At 41.6% G+C, this 24,756-nt stretch overlaps 2 protein-coding genes across 3 annotated transcripts in view; one reads left to right on the plus strand and one right to left on the minus strand.

The window, feature by feature from the left end:
• Window positions 1-3,577, minus strand: part of SELENOF (selenoprotein F) — a 51,598-nt gene extending 48,021 nt beyond the window's left edge. The window contains exon 1 of the mRNA XM_075557992.1: window positions 3,254-3,577. Coding sequence (XP_075414107.1) covers window positions 3,254-3,328 — 75 coding nt within the window. The 5' untranslated portion in view covers window positions 3,329-3,577. The remainder of the gene's footprint in view (window positions 1-3,253) is intronic.
• Window positions 3,578-3,924: 347 nt separating this feature from the next.
• The window catches only part of HS2ST1 (heparan sulfate 2-O-sulfotransferase 1), a 176,764-nt gene continuing 155,932 nt past the window's right edge, over window positions 3,925-24,756 (plus strand). The window contains exon 1 of one of the 2 annotated variants that reach the window (XM_075558019.1): window positions 3,925-4,396. In XM_075558019.1, coding sequence (XP_075414134.1) covers window positions 4,273-4,396 — 124 coding nt within the window. In that variant the 5' untranslated portion in view covers window positions 3,925-4,272. The remainder of the gene's footprint in view (window positions 4,397-24,756) is intronic. The other variant, XM_075558026.1, reaches the window with a different exon arrangement.

The raw sequence follows: 24,756 nt of genomic DNA on the forward strand, positions 1-24,756 counted from the left end.
ATAGGGATGCTTCCCCGAGGAAGTGAATTCTTGGAGATCTGAAGGGCTAGAAGGTATGTAGCACAGTCATCCTTTTCTTGGAGGTGGAGAGAAGCTAGGAAGAAGTTACAAGGCAGAGGCAACATCAAGTTTAAAGGCCTGGCATTCCGACGGGCTTCCAAGGGTGTAATTTTTTTGGTAGCAGACTGCCACATCTTTCTCCTGGTAAAGCAGCTGCTGGTGGAGTCAAAGTATGAAATTTTCAGTTAGCTAGTATGCACTTAACCACTGCACCACCAGTAAATGTTGAAAAACAGGCAAACAGCGATGGGTCAGGTTAAGGAGGTGTGGTGTATTTAAAAAAGAGACGCACAGAAGCGTTTCAAGCATGTATGTAAGTTGTACAACGGTAGAGAGAGATGCAGCCGAGATTGGATTAGAAAAGGAATGATGGGCAGACTAGTAAGGAAGTGGCTGTGGTAATTCAAGGCAAAGTCTCAATTTGTGGAAATCGAATTAAGTGGATTAAGCTCAAGAGATTAAGGACTTAATAAGTACTTGTGAGGGCAGTGGTGGTTCAGTGGTAGAATCCTCACCACGATATATCTCACATGCAACCCCCACTTACTTGTCAGTGGAAGCCTGTGAGTTGCTGTGGTGTTGAACATGTTTTAATAGAGTATCCAGACTAAGAGTAGGAAGAAAGCCAAAATTCAGCAAATGAAATTCTATGGATGACTACAACCTAATTTTCAACCAAACATACACAGGACGGGGAAGCATTTCGGTGTTATGCGTGGGGTTGCCACGCGGTAGGAGTTCAGTCAATGGTGTCTAACAACAGTAACAAACCACAGCTTGTTTGGAGAATGCAAGGAATGAATTTAAAAGGACTTATTTTTGAATTGGGCCACTGGGAAACTTGCAACGCCAATCATTTATATTCTAAACATACTGCTGTCATATAGATTCTGATTTGCAGCAGCCGTGGAAGACAGAGAAGAACTGCGACCTAGGGCTTCTGAGACAGCAGTGGATGGGTTTCAACTGCTAATCTGTTGGTCACTAAACCTCTGGATTTTGAGTATAAGCAGACACGAAACAAAGGGAGACCAGGAGGCCGTTATTTTTTAGGAGGAAGCTATTAGTGGCATCAACTAAGGGGTTAACAATAAGTAGATAGGCTTGAGAAATATTTAGGGGTAAATCGACAGGCTTGTTAATTGCTTGGATCTGTAATGAAAGAGTCGAAGATGGCACCTAAATCTTTGGTCCAGATTCTGTGGTCACTCTGGTATTGTCTAATAACCACAGACAATATTCCTGTCCTGGTATGAATACCTCATTGCAAGGTACCTCTGCCATTCCTGACTCTTTCACGTCTCTCACGTAGAGAAGGAGTTCTTTCCCCACCCTGAAAACTGGATTGGGCCTGTGACTTGCTTTGCAAACACAGTGTGGTGGAAGTGATGGAAAGGACTTCAAAGGCTTGGTCTCAGGTGTTACTGTATTTCACCCTTTTGGTGCAACCTTGAGACTGCCATGTTTAAGAAGCGGGTCCAGCCTCAGTGAGGCTGGGAATCAAACAGGCAGGAGAATAAAACTGATCCAATTGACAGCAGCATCTAGAATAAAGCCATCTTGGACTTGTATTCAGCTGACCCGCCAGCGCAACACAGCTGCATAAATAAAGCCAGAGGAAATCAGTTAAGTATGCGAACTTGTTTTAAGTCACTTTAGTTAAGGAAACATAGCCATATAACCGAAGCAATCAAAAAATCAAGAAAAGCAGAAGGCAGCAAGAAATAACTGTCCTTTTCCCCCTCTTTGCCTGGGAGTGTACTCAACTAAATTAACAATGGAAAAAAACCTTAAAGGGAAGAAAATGTGGGGAGAAGTGTTAAGGAGTTTTTAAGGCACTAGACATATGAACAATAATGATGATGACGGAGCCTGCTCCCTGGGAGAAAGACAGGGGCTCTCTTCTCATTGTCAACAGTCTCAGAAACTCATAATGGCAGTTTTAGCATGTCCTATGCGGTCCCTACAAGTCAGCATTGACTTGATCGAAGTGAGAGAATGAGGATGATGATGATCATGAGTTGGTGGGATGTTAACTGCAGATACAATGAATCTACAGTTGGGCCAGAATTGAAAGGCAAAACAGAAAGGATTGCTTCGAAGTCCTTGAATAAAGAAAGGTGTTTAGGGAGTCCTACAGTATAGTTTCCAAGACCTTTAATAAAGAAAGGTGTTTATAGAGTCCTACAGTATAGTTTCCAGTTCCCCTCAAACCTTGGAAGCATCAAATAAACAAGGTCTCCCATGGGCAAACTTTTCAGCAGTCTCAGTAAAGAGGGTACTCTTCCAAAGACTTCAACTTAGACAAGACATATAAAAGCTAGTGACTGGAAAATAAAAAAAAGGTTTATTATTCAGAGAAATACAGGTTAATTGCCTGGCTATGTAAGAAGTTAACTATTATCTTCCTGTTTTGGCAATTATTAGAAAAATCTGTTAAAAGACTCAATGACTGAGAATGCACTTATTCTGCTAACTGGGCAAAATGAAAACACACACACACACACACACACACACACACACACACACAATCCGGGTCCTTGATTAAACCGTATGCTTCTGAGAGATTGTGGTTATCGTTTAAAATAAATCAATGAAAAATTACATTAAATTACACTTTAATATAAATTAGCTCCTTTGAGTCCAGTAGCGTCTAAAACTACAAACGTTACTGAAAGGAGCTTAGCGGTACGTGAATGACCGAGGTAAAAGGCTGTCTACACCAATTAGAGTAAACAGTTACAATTAGGAGGCGTAAATTAGAAATTGTAGACCTAAACCAAAGACTTGATGGCTTTTCTTGGGCTTGAGAGCCTCGCCACGAGGAACGGCAGTCCCTTCCACTTCTGCTTGGAAACAACCTTCCTTCCTGTCCAATTTTCATCGCGGCTCTATGATTTTTACTCCGCGTGATGGACAGATTGTTTTGAAGTGGCGTGCTGTAAAGTAGTTCAGTACCCCAGACACCGTCCGAAGTCCAGGAGGAGAGCTCCGCTAAACTCTAGTGGCCCGCGTGCTTCAGTGGCGATCGGAGAATTAGGCCACGTCGCAATTCCGCACGCAGTAATCCCTCAGGAAGCTCCGTCTTCCCTCTTTCTTCAAGTGTGGCTCCCTAACGGGCCCCACTCTTTCTTTTTCCAAGGTGCAACCCCCGCTTCGCCCCGAGGAGGCTGCGGAGGGGACCTCCACTCACCGCTTGCAGCACAGACACCAGCAGCAGTCTCAGCCTAAACGCCGGCCCAAGCCGTCCTCCCGGGTCAGCCGCCATCACCACCTTCTTCCGCACTTCTGCGGCCGCAGCCAGGGAGGGGACCCGTCAGCTTGAGGCGTCTACTCCAGAGCCTGATTTAAAACATACTGCGAAGGACCGCTGCCATCAAATATCTCAACTTGTAGGGAAGGATATTATCTAAGGGCAAATAAAACCTTCAAGATGACACGCTGTAAAGAGAGCTGTCAGGTCCTCTCGATCAAGTAAATCAGGCACTTTCCTAAACTCCCCAAATGTACGCTTCTCAGGCTCCTTTTCATTACTCCACGTTCGTCTAAGCGGCCACGAAGCCCCGCCTTCGCTAGCTTCGTCCTGCCTCCTTCTCCCAGCTTATCCAATCGAATGCTGTCTTAGTTGAGACCTGTGGCGGAGGAAACCAACCGTAACACGAACCCCGAGCAATGTGCCGCGGTTCTTCGGGCCAATAAGCACAAGCAAACGGCACGAAGGGTGGAGCCTCTGGTTGCCGAGCAGCGTACGTGGATGCGTGCGCGTGGTGGCGGAGGGGGATGGGAGGGGGCGGGGCCGAGGGCGGCGCAGCCGCAGCCGCAGCGCTGGTGGCGGAGCGCGCGGCCGCGAGCAAAGGAGGGAGGGAAGGAAGCCAGAGAGGCAGGCTGGCTGGCGGGCGGGCGCGGGGGTCGGGACTGAGGTGGTAAAGGACGGCAAGAGCCTGGCAGCCGCTTCGCGCTGTTGGCTGCTTGGACTTTTGGAGGGGTTGGCCATCGAGTCTGCCGAGGGAAAGCGGGTGCCGGCGGCATTGGTCCGGGTGCCTGGGGGCGGGGGACTGGGGAGGCGCGAAGGGGGGTCGCTGCGGTGGTTCTCTCTGTCGCGCTCTCCTAGCCTCTCCGCCGGCCGGGTGGGCTCCTCCCGGCGTCTCTCTCGCCTCCGGGGTCCCGCTCCCCGCCCCCCGCGGTATGTCTTGATCCCGAGCGGCGGGTTTCATGGGGCTCCTCAGGATTATGATGCCGCCCAAGTTGCAGCTGCTGGCGGTGGTGGTCTTCGCCGTGGCGATGCTCTTCTTGGAGAACCAGATCCAGAAACTGGAGGAGTCCCGGTCGAAGCTAGGTGAGGGGCCGGGGCACGCACTCCGGGCTGAGTGTGCGAAAGGGGCCGGGCCGGGGAGGCATGGCACCCGGAGCAAATGGGCGTTCGCCTAACCTGGGGTCGGATGCGGGGAGCTGGCACGGGGGGCATTTCGAGAGCACAAGCTCCAAGAATGCGGTGGATTAAGCTTGAGGGGTGTGCTGGGTTCGAGAGGTCACGGGCCGGGGTTGCGATCTTGGACTTCGCCAGCAGAAGGGTTGCCCCAAAGTGGGCATTCCATGTAGGGAGCGCGAGCAAAAACCCAACTCGGGAGGGAGCGGGCGGTGTGGAGGGAGAGGAGCGGTCAGCCTCGCCGGTGCACCTAAAGTCGTCCGGAAACCTCGACAATGTCAGGGGAACGGTGCTCTTTCTTTGAGATGTGGGCACCTGGGTGCGCAATCTTTTGCAGGGGGGTTCAGGAAGGGAAGGGTGGATGCGCAGAAATGGAAGGGAGATACCGGGAGGGATGGTAAGCGAAAGAAATACACTGTAGTGAGTTGCATGCACTCCGGTGCTGGGGGCAGCAAGGGACCACACAACCGGCAGGAGAGGTAGGCTGCGAAGATCGTCCGGGAAGCACGTACAAAGCTTCCACCAGGTACCGAAACCAGGCATCGGGGCTTTAAATGCTTCCCTAGTAGTGGCGCTAAACTCATTAAACTTTGGGGTTTATGAATAGTGGGGTATAAATGCGTTGCTTCTCGCCAATTGATGGAGTGAATTTAGGAGGCGAGGGATTCTCGTGAGGCTTACATTTATGGTGTATGTGCAGTGAACTAACAGTACAAAAGCTTGGAATGTAAGTGATGAAAGGAAAACCAGAAAAAAATGCAGATCTTAGGTACTTTAAGATTAGTGAGGAACTTTGGCATTTGGAAGAGCGCAGGATGGATGTTAAAAGAATGTCAGCGGTAAATTTTTTATTTGAAAATGTACGTGACACTTAACTGAAGAGGCTGTAATCTGAGCCTGGAAAGGTAATGTGAAGTGTTTCTATGAATATGTTTTTCAAATACCTTTAGAAAAGCAAACAAGAAACTGCCTTAATTATGATTTAGGCCAAGGAATTACTATGAGTAACAGCTAAATGCTGCCGTGGATGATGATTGGTCTTTACGTAAATATGTCTAGAACCAATTGTAATGTTACATACCGTAGCTACCTAGTTTCAATTTTGGTAGACTATAAAAGCCACTAAAACTTTTTTTTTTTTGCCACTGAATCATTTTAAAGGAGCATTGGATCAGAGTATCAAAGAGCCTTACATGAAACTGATTGAAATACAGTTAAAGTTGAAGAGATGAAGATATTCCCTAAAATTACCCCATACAATTCTGAAGCAATACCAAATTTATTTACCATGGTTATATTAATGTATCTTGTTTGAATAAAGTGTTCCCTTAACATATTGAAAGCTGGCAAATGTGGTTTGTGTTTATATACTTTTAGCAGTGTTGTGGGTGACAGTCTGATCTGTTAACGATTCAGTTTTATAGACAAACTTGACTCTTAGAGGAAGTTTTGAAAATTGAAATTTATAAGCTTTGTTGTATTGCTCTTTGAAATTTTTATGGAGTTGATCTATTAATGGGATAGAGTGAATAACTTCAATTTCTGATTTCTTGTAGCTTTTTTTTACATAATACTTTCAAGTGGTTTCCATAGAGACAGCAGGAATGGTTTTAAAAAGAAAGTTGTCTAAAGTTGTAAAAAAAAAGCCACAGGTAGGAAGTAACATGTTTTCTTATAATTAAACAATAATAACAACCCCTCCGCCTCTAAATTGGGTCAGAAATAGTAAGTGTAGACCAAACTAAATAGTCCTCAAAAATTACTCAAGAAAAGGGGCTTCAAAAAACATTTGAAGGATATAGTAACTATTTGGAGATGCAAAAACAGTAACTGCGTTTCTACCTGTCGTCTTGCATTTTAAAAAAAGTCTTTAGAACTCACTGTCATTGAGTCAGTTCTGACTCCTAGGGACCCACTCTGCATAGGGTTTCCAAGTCTGCAAATCTTAAAAGGAGCGGATAACCTTATCTTTCCCTCTGAGCAACTGGTGGGTTTGAACCACTGACTTTGTTGTTAGCAGTCTACAGCTTGTTACCAATTAGGAATTAGACCCCTAGGAAAGAAGGCAGATGAAACTTTAGGGAAATCATTAGTCTCTGCATTAGGACTTTTCATCTGTGACTTTTTAATTTTAATCTTCCAGGATGCTATAGGGAACCATTTTTACAGATGCTGAAAAGGCTCTCTGGTTATGTAACTTCGGAGATCACATAGCCAGTAAATGCAGAGCTAGGATTGGAAGCCAGGTGTGTCTGATTCCACATCTAGTTTTCCTTTCGTTATACTGTGCTGCGTGAGACTTTGCATTGTTGTTAGGCTAAGATTTAGCCATTTGAATATGATTTTTAAACTGTAATATCATTCCTTAATTGCATTTATTGCAAGGAATGAATATCATTTTGAGAAAATCCAATTTCTGACACAAAGGAATTGGTTTAGTATAATGTCTGCCCCTTGTTTATATCTCTGTAATGAACATAATTATATTACCCAATAAAACAACTGAAATAGATAGCTTATTTCTGCTGCAAGGGGAAAAAAACCTGTGGTTGCTTTCTGTAAGTGTAAAATTACAACATTAAAAAACATTTTAATTTTGACCTCAGAAAAACTATTGAGCATTTTGAATTTAAAGCTGTTTTTAGCCTTCATCATTTTTTGTGTTGTAGGAGATTTTAAAGGATGTGGTCTTATAATGTCTTATATGTACCTCGACTGGAGAATATTGTAGTGGTGAAACATGCGATAGATCAATAGATGTATTTAAAATTAAGGTGTAGTCATCGATCACTAGAAAATTAAATGTATAAACAGATCTTAAATACCATACAATGAAATGATTTTTAAAAAGAAAATACAATACAGTTAAAATTTTAAAAATTTCTTTTAATTATGGGATCAATGTACCTTGCTATATAGCTTGCTTCCCTCCCTCCCCTTATATAATATAAACATCTTTCCAGATCAATATATATAAACTCGACTTGTTCTAATAGCTGTATAATATTCCAGAGCATTCATGTGCTATAAATTATTAAACCAATATGTCAGTAATGGACATTTAGTTTGTATCTTTCCCCATCTCACTTCCTCCTTTTAAAAAACATTTTTTTTCTTTTTTGTTACTATAAACAATACTACAAGAAACACCTTTTTATGTCCAGTAATCTCTTTATGTGTTGCTGCCAGTAGGGTAGACGCTTATATGTGATACTAGTTGCACAAAGAATTTAGATGTTTTATAATTTAACAGATTTTAAAATGTGTTAACCAAATAAGTGTGTATTAACCCCCCCCCAATTTATAGTAGTTCACACTGCCCCACATGCTCACAAACAGTGGATACTATTAGTTTTTATTTTTTGCTATTCTGTGGCTGTGCAATGATATGCTTTCATATTAATTTTCTCAAATTATAGATTAGGTTGAATCCTCTTACGTCTGTTTTATTTCCCTGTTACTTGCTGGTTCATTTTCATTGGTATACTTTTCTGTTAGCTAACTTATGCATCTCTTACACATTCTAAACTTAAAAAATTTTAAAACTAACATATACATATATATATAAAATAAACATAGAAAAGTCATCAACATCATTAATCATTAGGGAAATTAAAATTTAATCTACTGCTGTTAGGTGCCAACAAGTTGGTTCTGACTCAGCAACCTGTGTACAACAGAATGAAACACTGTCAGGTACTGCAGCGTCCTCACAGTTGCTGTTGTTTGTGCCAGTCCGTCTCATTGAAAGTTGCCCTCTTTTCCACTGACCTTCGACTTTACCAAGTGATGTCCTTTTCCAGGCACTGGGCTTTCTTGATAATGTGAGGGTGTACTCCCCCGAAAACCAGAATTGGACTGGGCAGAGTGGAGCTTTTGTAGTTCGCACCGCACACTCCACCTCCACCCCCTCTAGGCAAGCATCCGGAAACTGCCTCTGAGCTAGTGCACCCAGTGGCAGTGCCTGGGAAGGTTCTCTCTGGTCACAGTGAATTTTTTCATAAAAGCAGTTTTGCTTAAACCTCAAAAAATTTAATTTAATTTAATAATTCTTTACTTGTCATATGTCTTGCACCTGTTTTTTCCCCAAGATTATCATTTGTCTCTTGAGTTTATTTATGTTTACTTATATAGAAGCTTTAAAAGCTACAAAGTCAAATATTCCAGTAGTTTTAATATTCTACTTGAGATGATTCTATTCAATTATACTATACACATTATATATTATTGCAATGTGTTACAATTTTCCTTTTTAGATTTAGCCTATTAAAATTTTTATAGTTGTAGAAGTTTATTGTAATTTTTCTCACTGAAAAGCCACTTGTGCCAAATGTTGTATTAGTTGGCCCTTTTTTCAACATAGTATATGTTACAATCGTTTTAATTATTACATTTTCAAATCTTTTTGCCTAATTTTTGTACTCTATTATTTCCCACCATCAGAGATTGTTTAAAATTTCCCTGAAATACATTCATAGTTTTCATCAGATTTTCAAAGAAGGAATATGGGATCCTCTTAACAGTAAGAATTAATGGCGTAGAGTAAATGTTTTATAGTCAATGAAGTGTGGTTTTTGTTTTTAATATTGACATAACATGCAACTTGAAAGTTAGGTTTTAGGGACAAGCACATTAATGAATGAAAAAAGAATTCCATGGGAAGAGTAGTAATGTGGAAAAGATTCATTTGATTAAATTTACTAAATTTTTAATAAACAACAGAGTCAAAATGAATATTAGTTATTGCTTAGAACTATACCTAACACAGAATGTGTTGCTATTAAAACAGAATTCTATCTAATGGTTGTTTTAGAATGGTGTGATAAAACCTTCCTCTTACAGAAATGTTAGGATTATGTGTTGGATAATTTTGTTTTTTTTTCTAGGAGCGTAAGGATTTTAAGTAATTTTTGTTGATATGTTTGTAATACTGCCATATAAGTAAATGTATGGATTATATTTTAGATGGGGATATTAATTCAAAATGGATTATGTAGACATCACTATTTTTTAAAATTATGCTCTTCATTCTTGTGTGCTGTCAGGTTGATTCCAGCTCACAGCAATCTTGTATAACAGAGCACTGTCCCCGTAAAGTTTTCTAATTTGTCATCTCTCTGGGAGCATATCCCAAATCTTTCTCCGGCCAAGTGATGGCTGGGTTTGAACTTAGAACCTTTCAGTTAACAGCTGAATGTTTTAACCATTGTGCCATTAGGGCCTCTTATTCTGATCTTAAAACTTTTGGGTTCTGACTTCAGAGCCATGGTCGAGACTGCTCCATGGAACTTGGTCGTTTTTATAGTCTGTAAGAAAGACCATTCCCAAGAATGGTAAATTTTGACATTCTTTGACAGCCTCACAAAATAGCTCCTGCTTGGAGACTGGGTTAATGATAATGCAGTTATTCTAGAATTGCAAATTGGTGCCTCACTTATGAGTCCTGAACATCTAGTGTGCAGTGGAGTAGTCACCTGAAACAGTTGATCTCAATTAAAGTAATTCCAGGATGTCTGGCCACCATTCTGTTAAGCCTTATAATAGCTTTTTGGCACTTAGTGAAATTGAAATAGTAATGAGTACTCAAATACTGTTCTTCAGAAAGACCGCATGTGAGGGATGTTCTTATAGATGGACTTCATAATTATGGTTCACTATGACTTAGTTATTTACAGCCACCTACCAGTAAATTGCACGTTTCTGCCTGCTAACTCTAGATTAGTTGTCAGTGCTGCTTTTGGGACACTTGTGCATCAGATTTCATCCCTTCAGCTTTTTGCCTCTCTGTAACCATGTAAGGTCATGACTTATTTTTAGTTGTCTTCAAATTGGTGGCGTTGTGTATAACAATGAAATGTTGCCTGCCCACTCCTGCACCATCTTCATGCTCGCCGGCAAGCTTGAGTTCATTGTTGTGGCATTTGTGCCAGCCCATCCTCTATTGAGCATTTTCCCATTTGACTGACCCTCAACTCTATCACCCATTATGTCATTTCCTAGGGATTTGTCTTTCCTGATATATGTCCAAAGTATAATCAAGGTAAAGCCTCACCATTCTTGCATCTATAGAGTATTGAGGTTGTTTGTTTTTTTTCCTGGTGAATTGCTCAACAAATCTTTTTCTTTCTTTTTTAATTGGGGGTTCTTTTTTTTTAAATCGGTGTGGTTGTGTTGTAACTGCCTTGTCCCTTCTTGTAGTGCACAGAGTACTCAGTTTTGTTCGCCAGCACCACCACTTGAATACATTAATTTTTCTTCTGCCTTCCTTTTCCATTATCCAACTTCCCATGCGTATGACAGAGCTGACAAGACCATGGCTTGGTAACCTCTCGGAGTCCAGCGGTCTGTTCTCTGGTCCTCATCTAGTCCGACCTAAACTAGCAGAATTTGACCCAATTTATCTCTTCCTGCTTCTTGATACATTTTCTTCTCTTGGCTCCTAGGATATCACATCTTAGTCTCCTCCCTACTTCACTGGCCACTTCTCCTGTCTCCCTTGTTGGATTCTTTGTTTCTCTTCATCTTAACCCAAGAATGTCTTAATGGCTCAGTTCTTGAAACTCTTACCTATAGACTCGCCCATATTTGGTGTTTATATGTTGACAGCTCTCAAATACATATTTCTAGTTTAGACCTGCTTCCTAAACATTGATTCATAATCAGCTTCCCACTCAAAAATGCCTTTGTATAACTACTAGACTTTTCAAACTCAGTATGTTCAAAATGACTCTTCTGAATCTCCATCCCTTGCCTTGCCCCACATTTCTGTCCTTCCGAAGCTCAGTTGCTGGCAGCACCATCCTTCCCATCATTGGGAGCTCGTTCCCTTTTCTGGAGCTCTGTGTGGACTCTGAAGGAGAACCCGACTGGTTTTCCCTTCAAAGCATTTCTCAACGGTGAGTGCTGCTTGGCCTGGCCTGGCACTGCTCCTCACCCTCACTCAACCCACCACCGTCTCCGCCTTACACGACTGCCTTGTCTTAACTAGTCTCTGCTTCCACGTGTGCCTCCCTAGAGATGGGTCTTCGTATTAGCAGTTAAAGTGATCCTTAAAATATAAATCAGTGTCAAATTAAACCCCTTTGCATAACACTCCCACTGAGTTCTCTGAACTAGAATAGTTCTAGCTACTTTTAAAGCAAAGCCTGTACTTCTATTGACTAAACACAACCCTCCCCCCACCCTGGGTATTAAGTGTCTTTAAAAGTTTAATTTTTTGTGGATGGTTGACCTCCATGTGGTGAGTCAGAATCTCTGGTACTTTCTGTCTTGTGAACCTACTTTCCCCTCAGACTTGAAGCTCTTTGCTCTCAACCAGGGGAAGGGGCAAGAGAAGGGGAAAGAGGTGTTTCCTTCTAAACTTCTTGTCATTGCTGCCCTATCACTTTTGCTTCACACACACGCACACACACACACACACACACACATATTTGGTCAATCCTTTTCTTTAGTATTCTGTAGTTTTAGCACATGCTTTAAGCGGGGGAGGGGAAAGGGAGGCCCTTGCAGATTCCCAGGGAAATGTCAGAGAAGCTACATTGGCCAGCATTATCCTTTAGGCTTGGGTTTATTGAGCACTTTGCTTCCATAAGCATCTGATTCCAGGTTTTTCATTCTGAGACATTGACGTTTCAGTTTGAGGACATCTGAAATCTTAAAGAGTAGTAACAAATGCAACCACCTTTCCTTCATCTTGATGTTTATCCTTATAGAAGTGAACTCATACAATATTTGGCCTTTTGTGATTCATCGACTTCACGGGTCCCTCCATGTCATCAAATATTTCATGGTTTCATTGCTGTTTTTCAGGGATGCATAGTACAATTGTGTAAATGTACCAGGATTTCTTTACCCATTTTTCTACAAGAGGCATTTGGGCTGTTTTCAGCTGCTTGCTATTGTGAACTGTGCTGCACTGAACATCAGACAGCACACATCTGTTCGTGTCTGACTCTTACTTCTTGGGGTATGTGCCCATCACAGATATTGCTGAATTGCATGGCATTCCTATGGCCAGTTTTAGGTATGACCATATCGCTCTCCACAATGGTTATACATATTTACAAGCTCTCCAGCAGTGTATAAGGTCTTCACACCCTCTTCAGCATTTGTTTCTTTCTATCTCTTTTAATTGGGTGATCACTGAGTAAGATGAGATCTCTTCTCTGCTGTTTATAACCTAAAAAACCTTATTGGGAAGTTCTTGTGTGTCGCCTGGGATTACTGTGAGTTGAAAACTGACTCGGTAGCAGAATAATTGGTTTCTGAGCTAATTGGTCACCTTCTTGACGGATGGGAATGACCCACCATGATAGCAACATGTTCAGTACAATATGATCTTTAGTTTAAATTGTGCAAGCACTGACTTATGAGTGGATACTTGGATAGGCAGACTAAACAGGTAAGGGAGGAACCTTTACTGGTGAATATATATGGGTTTTATCAAGCACATTCTGAGAAATTGGATGCTGGGAGTCAGCATGGTGTCCAGGTGGAATCACCTGCTCCGTGCTCCTGTCGTTGAGTCGGAAAGTTAAGAGAAATGGGAGTTTGAGTACAGACCCCACCATGGTGTGCCAAACCTCGAGGGCTACATGGCCACATGGAGCCGCTAGTGAGAGAGGTCTGCAGGGCCAGCCCAGGAGAGCCAAACTGACCTCCTCCCTAGAAGTATGTGCTACAGAGGACTACACTAAAGTTACTGGTTGGGGAGACAGGCCGGCTTGCCGCGTCCACAAGGAAGCAAGCCACGATGGGAAAAGAGAGGGCGGGGCACTAGACCCATACTGGCACAGCAAGCCCTGAGGATGACGTCCCTGCACGGAACTGCTAAGGCACGTGGAGGACTGTTTGAGACTTGATGTCCTCTCGCTGGAGAATACTGTGACAGAGGACAATACTGGGGACACACGTGGGGAATGAGTCCGGCCTGAGTCCCGCCCCCCCCCCCCCACAGTGGGGCAACCAGGAAGGGAACATAACAGATCAGCAAATGGGAGCCAAGCCAAGCCACAAAGCCCCTGTGGAGCCCCCAGGGGCAGTTCCTGGAACACCCCCAGGAGATAGTCATAAAGATCAGAGGACAGACTTGGAATTATGTATGCCTATTTGTTTTTCTCTTTTTCTTCTATCTTTGCTTTGGTTTTTGGTTTGTCTCTGTTACTATTGTTTTTCCTACCTATATAAGATAGACGTGAGAAGAAAGCCCAAGGAGAACTAATGGGATCCACAGTTTTAGAGGGACTTGGGGCGGGGAGGAGGAGGCGGGGAAGGGAGCTGTGATCAAACAGTGCCATAGACGGGAACAACTAGGGAATTAAAATCAAGGAGGACTTACGATCCTGGTAATGTAGGAGCACAAAAGTCTAGCTGAGAGAAACTACTAAGAACTAGAAGAAGGGCGAGTGTGATGGTGGGGCAGGAGGAAGGTAAAGGAAACAGGAATGATCTAGGAAGCAAAGCTCTGTGTAGAGAAACAAGTGTAGGTGTGTACATATGGAAATGTATTAATTCATAAAAATAGAGGTATTGGTCTCTGTACATATATTTATATGGCAATACTATGAGGAAGTAAGCGGACTTTGGGTCTCTGCTCAACATCAGCTATCTAACAGAGAAGCAAATAACCCCCATGGAAGAAGCACACCAGCCTGTGTGATCATAATGTGTCGACAGGATTAGGTAACACGCATCAGAAGACCCAAAACAAACATACAAAAAACATTGTTGAGAACAAGGGGTGTCAACAGAGATCCAAAACCCATCTGTAGACGATGGGACATCCCTTCACAGAAGGGTCCCAAGAAAGGGATGAGTCAACCAGGGCACAGTATAGCACTGATGAAACACACAATATTCCTCCAGTTCTTTGAGGCTTCCTCAACCCTCACTATCATGACCCCAGTACTACCTTACAGTTCTTGCTGGACTGGACCATGTACACAGGTACAGATAAGAACTCACAAAGGGAATCCAGGTCAGATAAACCCCTCAGGAACAGAAATGGGAGTAGTGATACCAGGTGGGTAGGGGGACGGTATGGGGAGGAAGGAGGGACTGATCTCAATGATTGACACATAACTCTCTCTTTGATAGTTACGTTTATTGTGCTAACCTGGACAATAGCAATATGTGGGATTAATGAGGTCTCCGTTTGATTGGAGGGCAAAGAGATAAATGGTTCTGCAAGGCCCACCCCCATCTCTCTCTTGCTCTCTGGTGATCAGACCAGTGTGTGCTGCTGCTTTAGCGAGTTCTCTGCCTCAACCTGTGTGCTACACTACCTGTGGGCCAAGCTGATTCATGGATCATGTCACTAGAGTTTGAGACTCCTTTGAGACCTGTATCAATTGAGTTTGAGGCTGGTGGATCCTGTTACCTTGCATTGCTTGAGTTTGATATCCCCTCCGGGCCTGCTAAGCTCCTGAGCTATTGACTCTTGTTGACCTACCCTGCTGTTTTTTTTGCCTGTGGACAGACTCTGCCTGCCTTGCCTTGCTGTCTGCTTCCTTGACCTTGGACTTGGCAGCTCACATGACTTGAAGGATTTCCAATATATTAACCATTCCGTGAAAATGAGTTGAACTGAGCTCTCTGTACTGCTGTGTGGACTAATTAGCTGTTATATTCCTTCTTGCTATATAAACCTATCCCTATGTATCTATATGGATATATACCATATGTACTTGTGTATAAGCCGAATTTTTTAGCACGTTTTAGGCAGTTTTGTGGTAGTAGGGGCCTCGGCTGATACTTGCATCGGCTTATCTTCTAGTATATATGGTATATCCCTGCCTGACACCCCCTGCCTCTCCCAAGGGGAGAATTACAAAAACATGGGTGAAGGGAGACAGCTGTTGGAGTAAGATATGAAAATAATAATTTATAATTTATCAAGGTTTCACGGAGGTGGGAGAAGGAGGGAAAAAAGAGCTGATACCTAGGGCTCAAATAGAAAGTACATATTTAGAAAATGATGATGGCAACATATGTACAAATATGCTTGATACAATTGATGTTATAAAAGCTGTAAGAGCCCCAATAAAATGATCTTTTAAAAAAAGGACATTTCTACATGTGTATTTACCTGTGCTACAAAAATATCTCTGAATATGGTGGAGCATGCAGGGGGCAAAATTTATGACAACTTTTTAGATATAATTAACTACTTTGAAGGGATGAATTGTTAGACCTGGAGACTCAGGACCATAGTCTTAGAGGGACAACAACGTCAATGGACAGACATCCTAATTTGGTAAGTAGCAACTGAGATCTTAAAAATACATGAAGCCATTTAAGGTGTGACTATTGATTTTTCCTTGGCTAGAGGAAAGAAGAGTCAAGAAAACCGTGGAAACACAGAAACAATTAGTTAAATGAACACTGGGACTAGATGGCGTCTGGGAACCACTACCAACTGCTCTGAAGGGAGTCTCATTAGAGAGTCCTGGTTGGAGTGTCGGGGTACAGTGCAGTAATGATGAAACATGCAATTTTCCTCTAGTTCCTAAATGCTTCCGTGCCCCCCACTATTAGGATCCCAATTCTACCTTACAAATCTGGCTAGACCAGAGGATGTACACTGGTACAGATAGGAACTAGAAACACAGGGAATCCAGGACAGATGATCCCTGCAGGACCAGTAGTGAGAGCAGCGATACTGGGAAGGAGGAGGGAGGGTGGGGTGGAAAGGGGGAACCGATTACAGGATCTGCATATAACCTCCTCCCTGGGGGACGGATAACAGAAAAGTGGGTGAAGGGAGACATTGAACAGTGTAAGATATGACAGAATAATAATTTATAAATATCAAGGGTTCATGAGGGAGGAATAGCGGGGAGGGAGGGGAAAATGAGCTGATGTCAGGGGCTCAAGCAGAAAGCACATGTTTTGAGAACTGTGATGGCAACACATGTACAAACGTGCTTGACGATGGATGTGTGAATTGTATGAATCCCCAATAAAATGATTGAAAAAAACAAACAAAACAGCATGGGGGGGTGCCATATTTGACCTCTGCTTTCCCTGTTGCCACGAGGCAGGAATCAGCCATGCCTCCACACTCCATTCTTCTGTCCCCTATTTTGATACCAACTCTTCTCCCACCGCGCTCTACTTCTGTGCTGGTCTGGTAATTCATTGTGATTGCCACACTAAACTCACGGACATTACTCACCTATAGGGCACTGATTAGGGGAGTTAACGGGTTACCACGGCCAAGATTGGTATATGGTTAGGATACAGTCGCTGGTCCCCAGAACACCTCTCAGCCAGTAGCCAAGCGTCTGGTCTTCAGCCTCTCTGCTCTGGAGGTTAGGAAGCTGCCTCCAATTGCCTGCCTGCCTGCCTGCCTTACAACAGTTTTACTGTTTTTCAACGAAAATACACTCATGTCTTTTGTGAAGTGTTATTTGGTTCTTAGTGTTTGTAAACCTTGGACAGAAAACAGCTTAGTTGTTTCTTCCATCGAAAGGCTTATTAGAATGACTACCTTGAAATGATATTGATAGCTTCCTTGTTCTGTTAGATAGAATAGAATCAATATCATTCCCCATTGTCCACTAAACACGCACACACACACACACACAAATATGCTTTTTCCTTTTCATATTTTGAAGGTTAAGAAAGTACAGACAGTATGTATCATGGCATTTTAGTGTCGAAATAAGATTCTCAGTGGGGAAAAATTAAGGGAATGTGTAACTTTCTTGTTCTGATCTTGGAAGTTTTCAATAATGTTCTGTTGACTTGGCATTGAACCTGTCCTAGGGATTTTTGATAGTTCAGTGATCTAGGTAATTGTACAAAAGAAGAGACAGGAGTAACTATGTCTAGCTAAGGTGTCAATTTTTGTGAGTAGTTTCATGACTTTCTTCCTAATTATTGTTGCTATTGTTAATTGCTATTTTCCCAGTACAACCATTCTTACATTGGAAGAAACATGGCAGTTTGTGGCCTGACTCCGTGAACTGTGTACATTATTGCAGCTGTGTTTGTTGTAGGAGAGAACTGTGTTCCATAGGGTTTTCAGTGATGATGGTGATCTTTGGGAAGTAGACTGCCACTCCTTTTCCCCGAGATGCCTACCCATGGTGAACCTTTCCGTCGTAGCTGAACATTGAACTGTGCCACTCAGGGCCTCCTAACAACCCGACGGGACCAAGGACAGTGGCTCCCTAGGGTTTCTAAGGTGGCAACTCCTGTGGAAGCAGACAGCCAAATCTGTTTCCCGGAGAGTGGGTGATGGGTTCATCTTTTCGTTAGCAGCTGAGCATTTTAACACCAGGGCATTTGCAGAGTGCTTGTAATAGATTGGGATTACTTAATATTCCTGATTATCTATAGTAGCACCTCTTTTCCAGCTTCTTGTGTATTTCTTTGATCCATAGGTTATTTTACCATAGAACTGTCCTAGATTGGAAATCTGTGACTAATTAACCCTGTGACAAGAGCCTAATATTCCTTATTCCTCATGACCACTCTGGCTTTTTCCTCCTTAGATATTTTTTTACCTTTATTTTGCATGTTTTCCTTCTTTACCACTGGAGCTGTTATTTAAAAAAATGATTTTCTATATTTCCCACCAGTTGCAAACCATCGTGACCTCTGAACCTTCATACAAAACAGACAGCAATAACAGATGCTAAAATACTTATTCTTAGTGTTTTACATCTATTCAAAAGAATGCTTGCTCTTTCCTTAAGAGATTTGTGGTGGTCAAATGACTTACAAATGATATTATGAATATGAAAATGTTTACAAACTATAAAAATACTACAGGTAAGCATAGCAACAAATCATGAAGGTAGCACAGGACTGAGCATTGCTTCATTCTGCTGAATATAAGATCTCGATGAATTGAAGGTGATTACATAGCCAATAGCCACAACATTGTTAATAATAGTGATAATACATAAACACTTTCTTCTTGTTGTTGCCATTTCTTGGTGGTATAGACCAGTGTTTCCCTGGGGACGCTGGAATGATCTTGGGAGACTGATTTTTTAATCGCTAGGGGACCACTGAGTAAATTTCTGTCTGAAAAGGAGATGGTAGGCCAAATAAGTTTGGGAACCTGTGGTGTAGATTTTCCTGGGGCCCCACTAAACAGGTTAACCAGTCTACTCATGGTGAGCCACGGGTATCAGAATCGAATTATGCTCTGTAGAATTTTCAGTGGCTGACTTTTTAGAAGTTGATGGCCAAGTTTTTCTTCTGAGGTATCTCTGGGTATACTCAACCTGACAGTCCTTCGGTAAGAGCTGAGCACGTTCACTTCTTATCTGATGACTGTTCAGATAAATGAAGTTACATGAGTTAACGATTTGACATTCAGATCAGCTAAACAGCTGATCAAACATGAAGTTAACATTTCTTTCCTCAGGCAGGTATAAAATTCCTGGAAATTCATGTTTTGCCTGTAAGGAAGAAAATCTATTTGCCTTGGTGTAAATTAAGAAAAAACCCTGGCTCTTTAATGTTACTGAGTTATCCTCCACACTTTCCTACTAATTAAGCCTTTGTCAATTTCTCAGTTTTTACACAATACAAAAGTAAAATTTGAACTATGGTAAAGGAATTTTCCCCCAAGTGTTTCTCCTTGAATTCCAAGTTTAATTCTCCACTTTGGAAAAAGTTTTATGTGTGTCCTTTACTATGTTACTCATTTTCCTATGGTGATTCATTGTCATAATCTCAAATAGAGGAAAAACATACCGTAAATGTGGTCTGTATTATTTTAATTTAGGAAGTTGAGCTTTTCTAGTGTTTTTTTTCCACTTGAATATAGGGAAGGGTAAGTAACTGTACTTTTATTACTGAGAATCATAGGAATAACTTTAGAAAAGCAAAATTGCTGGATCAGAACAGCTTCAAAGGCTGTTAATTCAGTGAGTAATCATTTGCCATTTGCCAATTTTGGTAGACCAGAAAGAGAGTATCTATGAGAAAGAAGCTGGCTAATCACTTCTTTCCCCAGACATGATCGTGTTGTTAGAAATCATAGTTGTTTATAAGTACACATCAGTCTTACTGAAGGATTCGCCATGTAGCCGTTATGTTCAATTGTATGAATAGAGCAGTGATTTGTGACTTTATTTTCAAACTGTGGTAACCTTTATGTTTTGAAATAACTTTTTGATTTCCCTAATCAGCAGGAGGAAAGAATTGAAGAAGAAATGCTGGATTTGATTGTCTAGTTGTTAGTTGTTGGGCACCCTCGAGTCAGTTCTGACTCATAGTGACCGTATGCACAACAGAGGAAACTGCCTGGTCCTGTGCCATCTTCCCAATGGTTCTCTTGGCTGAGCCCTTTGTTGCAGCCCCTGTGTCAGTCCATCTCGTGGAGGACCTTCCTCTATTTTGCTGCCCTTCCTCTTTACCAAGCATGATCTCCTCCAGGGACTCGCCTCTCTTGGCAACATGTTCAAAGTAGGTATTTTATATTGAAATACATTTTTTCTAGTGAGGGGCTTTATTTATTTGCCTGCTAGCTGTACTAGAAGACTGTTCATAATTCATTACTTAGTGGTCTTACAGTCCAGAATTAATAATGACAAAATTGGAAATTGTAAAATTTAACTAACCCTCTGCCAGCCCTACATAGGTGTACTACAGATGGAAACTAAAACTTAATTTCCAAATGTTGATCTGGGCTTTGGGGAATCATCTTCTAGATAATAGAATTATCAAGGGACCTTGTTGCTTCAAAGTAGAATATGTCCAAAGTTCATAGCCACATCGAAGAGTCGTCTGTGTTGTTTAGGTCTTAGGGCACCCGTACTCCTCTCTCCACTCCCCAAATTGCCAATTTTATGTGGAAACTTTTAACTTCCTAACCAAGTATGTGTTGTTAACATGAATTAATCATCTCCCAACCAATGAAACTGGACTTAAACATTACCCATCTAGCATAGCATGCTGTTCACCTTTTTTTATTAGCATCTTTAGAATGTGCATCAAAAAACTAAAAAACAAAAAAACCAAAACAAAATAAAAAAGCAAACTCATTGCTGTTGCAATGATGTGACTTGTGTTACAGGAACTGCTTCATAGGGGTTTCATGGCTATATTCTTAGCAGAATTAGATTGCTATGCCTTTCCTCTGCAGCACTGATGGATGTGTTCAAGCTCCAACTTTTAGGTTAGCAGTTGAGCGCAAACCATCTCAGACTACATAGCAATCAGTAGTAATCATTGTTATTTTAAATCCCAGGTCTGATAATTCCCAAATCCCTCCATATCAGATGCATGCTTTGCGATTTTTGTTGAACGCTGATGTCGTATCAGGCTAGGAGTTAGCTTTGTTTATTCCTTGCTGTAGGTGTGGTACCAGAGGCTCAAGTTTCCTCTGCTGCCCTTGTTCTTCTTTCCCTTATATTTGGCTTTTCCTCAAACTCCCAAACCACACTCAATGCCATCAAGTCAATTCAGACTCATCGGACCCTGTTGGACAGGGTAGAACTGCCCCTGTAGGTTTCTAAGGTGGCAAATCTTTATGAATGTGAAAAGCCTTATCTTTCTCCTGCCAACCAGCTGATGGATTCCTTTACCAGCCCAACTCACTCTTAATCCAGTATAGCATCAGGCTCCTTTGGTTTCTTAGAGACTCATTTTGTAGGGTTTGAGACTTAAAGTTCTTTTCAGCTACAATGCCGTGTTATTACAGAGAAGCCTTATTGCTATTCCATCAATTGGAGCCTTGTTTTGGGGAAATGCTGTCAATGCTGTTTGGTCTTCTTTCACCGCCATTGGTTCTTGCTCATTTACTACCTCCTTAAATAGTGGAATGTTGACTAGTTCTTTTTGGAACAGTGACTGTGTTTTTTTGCATCTTCTCTTGTTGCCTCCTGCATCCTTCAACAGTTTGCCTACAGAATCTTTTAAGATAACAACTTGAAGCTTGACTTTTTCTGGAGTACTTTCAGTTTAAGATACTGAGTGCGTTTCTAATTCTAGGTCCTTGCACATAGGACTTGGTAGACATAGTACTTGGGCAGGAATGATCTTTTCAGTATGAGCCTTTGCTATATATGCCGGTTGTTTAAATTGACCCTCAATTGCTTTACTTGCCTAATTCAAATGGAATATCAGAGTAATTTTGTTAAGTTAATAAGACTTTAGGTTTATAGTTAGAGCTGGGTAGAACCTGCAAATGTGAGGTGTTCGTGACTTACCCAGGGAATTGGGTAGCTTGCTAATGGTACTTATTTGGAATGGGACCATGCAAATATGGTGTATGGAATGCTAACATGGGGATCCGTCAGTTTTGTTATCAAGCTAGGTTTAAAATGAGCCCACTTCTCAGAAGTGGAAAGGGTGGGTGTTAGTAATTAGATATTTGTTGTCAACTTGAAGATGTGTACAAGTGTATGGATAGAATCTAACCTGTCAGTCAGCCTGATGCTGTCGTTTTGGGAGTGTGGCCTTCTTGTGAGGAGGGCCTTGGGACCTGCTCTCTCTCCTTTGCCTTCCTGCCTGCTGGGCCTATGCCACTGACTTTGAGAACTTCCGGAGCCCTGTGCTGTTTCCACTGACCTTGGATCCACACAACTCTGCACCCACCAGCCTGTGATCTTCCTGCAGTTTGCATCATTGTTTGTGACTACGGAGGGACTGTGGACCTGAGTTGGACTGATCCGGGATATTTTCTTGATATATAATTACTTATTATAAAGCTCTTTCTTACACATATATGAGTAACACTGGATTTTTTTCTCTAGTCAACTGGGCCTAACCCAGTGGATCTCACTATCTTTAAGAAAAAATAGCCAGGAGCATGTATTGTGCTGCATCTCGACCCAGGAGACAGAGAGCTGTGATGCCAGAGACAGTGAGAATTGGAGATGTGGAAAAGAAACAGTCAGCAACACCAAAGAATGTGGGAAGGTAGGTTGTCCCCTTGGGGATCTGGAGAGGAGAGCCTCTGAGCTGAGTGAAGTGCTTTTTGGGTATTTATTGGTAGAATTAAAAGGCCCTTGTGCTACTTGCTAGAGCAGATCAGAAGACAAGGAGCTATGTGGCTGAGAGGCCAACAACCAGAGTGCGGTGTGCCTTCAGGCTTGGTTGAGAAGAGGCTGCCCTGACCTAAGAACTGTATCCCAAGCATTTCTGATAACATGTAAGTGGTTAATTCCTTTAGTAAACCCACAATTATGAGTATTGTCTGTGAGTTCTTTGGGGCCACTGCAACAAATTATTGAACCCAGCAGAAAAATAGTACTGTGGGAGGAACGGTTGGTGTCGGAATTAGTGAAGTTTGGAGGGTGAGAGCATGTCTGACCTCTGTCCTGTAGGAATTAATTTTGGGTTCATGCTGATGGTGATTTTCCTCCTCCGCACTTGTGAAGGTAGAGATCACTTACTACCTTTGGCCATTCTTAAAATAGTGTAGGACTCTTTCCCGCCCCCCCCCCCAACCCCGCCCCCCGCCGCCAAGTGTGTGTAGTCATTTTCGTATTCTTAGCTTTAGTCTGACTTTTTAATTAAAATTTTATGTCATTCTTATATTTCATCTTGTCACATGGCCTTTACTTCTGCCCTATATAGACAGCCTTATCAAATAGCAGTTAATTAGAATTTTTGTGACACTATATTGGTTTCTTTAGGCACCTATATCTTCTCCATTGGCAGTAATTGATATTCTGTTACCAGATTTTTAGTACCTTCTCTTGCACATTTCTTAAGATTTGTATTAAGTTGTTCACATATTAGTAACCTGAGCAGGAGAAATTTGTAAAGTATTTTTTTATAGAGCCGTATGTACAAAGACAGTAATCATTCTTTGTTATCTAACTGGATTATTTGTTGAATGTTTGACTTGTGTGTCGAGCACTAAGCCTTTACCACTGATTGGCTCCTCTGGAAGGAAAGAAGTAAGATTAACATAGGGACGTCAGAAACTTCATGGAGAACTTTCAGTATCTTTAGTTCCATTTTTCCATGTACCTTTTACATCTCCTTTGTGTATTCTGGTCAAAGGAAAGGCACATTTGTAAAACCTAGTACGTAAATGTATTACTTCTGCCATGTTTGAAAGTGGACAGCGTGTGGAGACTTCTTTTTTGAAAGTCTTCTTTTGAGTTCATGAGAAGGTAGATGAGCTTGCTTTCTTGTATAGGCTTAATATTTCGAAATTAAACGCTGCATAGGTGGTTTTTTGTGTGAGTTTGTGGGAATTTTCTAGACTTGATTAAAGTACTTATTTAATTATTAAGTGAGGGTCTTCTTTCCCATTACTTGAAATACCAATCATTTTCAGGGAAGCTGCTGTAGAATAATTCCTGCTGTCCATTTCTCTTCAGCTTGCTCATTCTCTCCTCAGTTGAGCTCTTTATTTTTACTCGCTTTTGACAGCGTTTTTGGCAAGGAGTGACTCCCTGCATAGCTGTTGTGATAGCCCAGTTATGAAAACGCAGTAGGATAAATGTTCACATGTTATAACCTCAGTCTCTCTTTTTTTTTTTTTGGCTGGAGTGAGGTGGATTAGTTTTAAAAAACTAAACAAAGCAAAGCAGCAAATGTTGGCAAGTGTCCAGATATTCTTTTGTCTGACTTACCTTGGCACAGTTCAGTAACTGCTTAGGAGTAAGTTTTTCACACAGTCTCAGGAAATAAGGAGTTGAGAATAATGTGTGGGCAACTGATTAGTATATGCCTCACAGACATGTTGGATGAATTAATTGATTCGTAGAGAGACTAGAAAATATTAAAAGCACTATAAAGGCAGACTATTATTATGACAGTAAAAGCTGCTTCGAAAAAAAGAATTCAGTTGGTAGTGGGAACTTCCTTTAAGGGAGAGACTTGATTTGGGTTTCTGTATGGTCTTTCATTCTGAATACTAATTAGTACTCGAACATATGTAAAACTTAAATGTTCTTTTTAAAATATATATAGTTTTGAAGTATTTATGCAAATAGATTCATTTTAATTTCTTGCCATATAAAATGTGTAGGAGGGCTTCTTGAGATTTCCTCTCAAACTTGGTGTTTTCTCATTGATGCCAATGACCTGGTTTCCCGAGTACCACTTGGACTTTTGTTTTCCATAGCAACGAGAGGCAAATGTAACCTCTTTAAGAAAAAGAAAAGTTTCCCTCACATACCTATTTTGGGGCACAGATTAGGTACAACTATGCACAGTACTCAGTTGTAAAAAGCATACTTCCATTCTCTACTACGTGTGGCTGAATTCTTGCCAGGTGGATTTTCTGTGAATTACTTTGGTGATGAGAAAATTAATTAGTTTGAGCAGAAGTATGTCAGGATTGC

The sequence above is a fragment of the Tenrec ecaudatus genome, chromosome 1 (genome assembly GCF_050624435.1).
Source record: "Tenrec ecaudatus isolate mTenEca1 chromosome 1, mTenEca1.hap1, whole genome shotgun sequence".
NCBI classification, from domain to species: domain Eukaryota; kingdom Metazoa; phylum Chordata; class Mammalia; order Afrosoricida; family Tenrecidae; genus Tenrec; species Tenrec ecaudatus.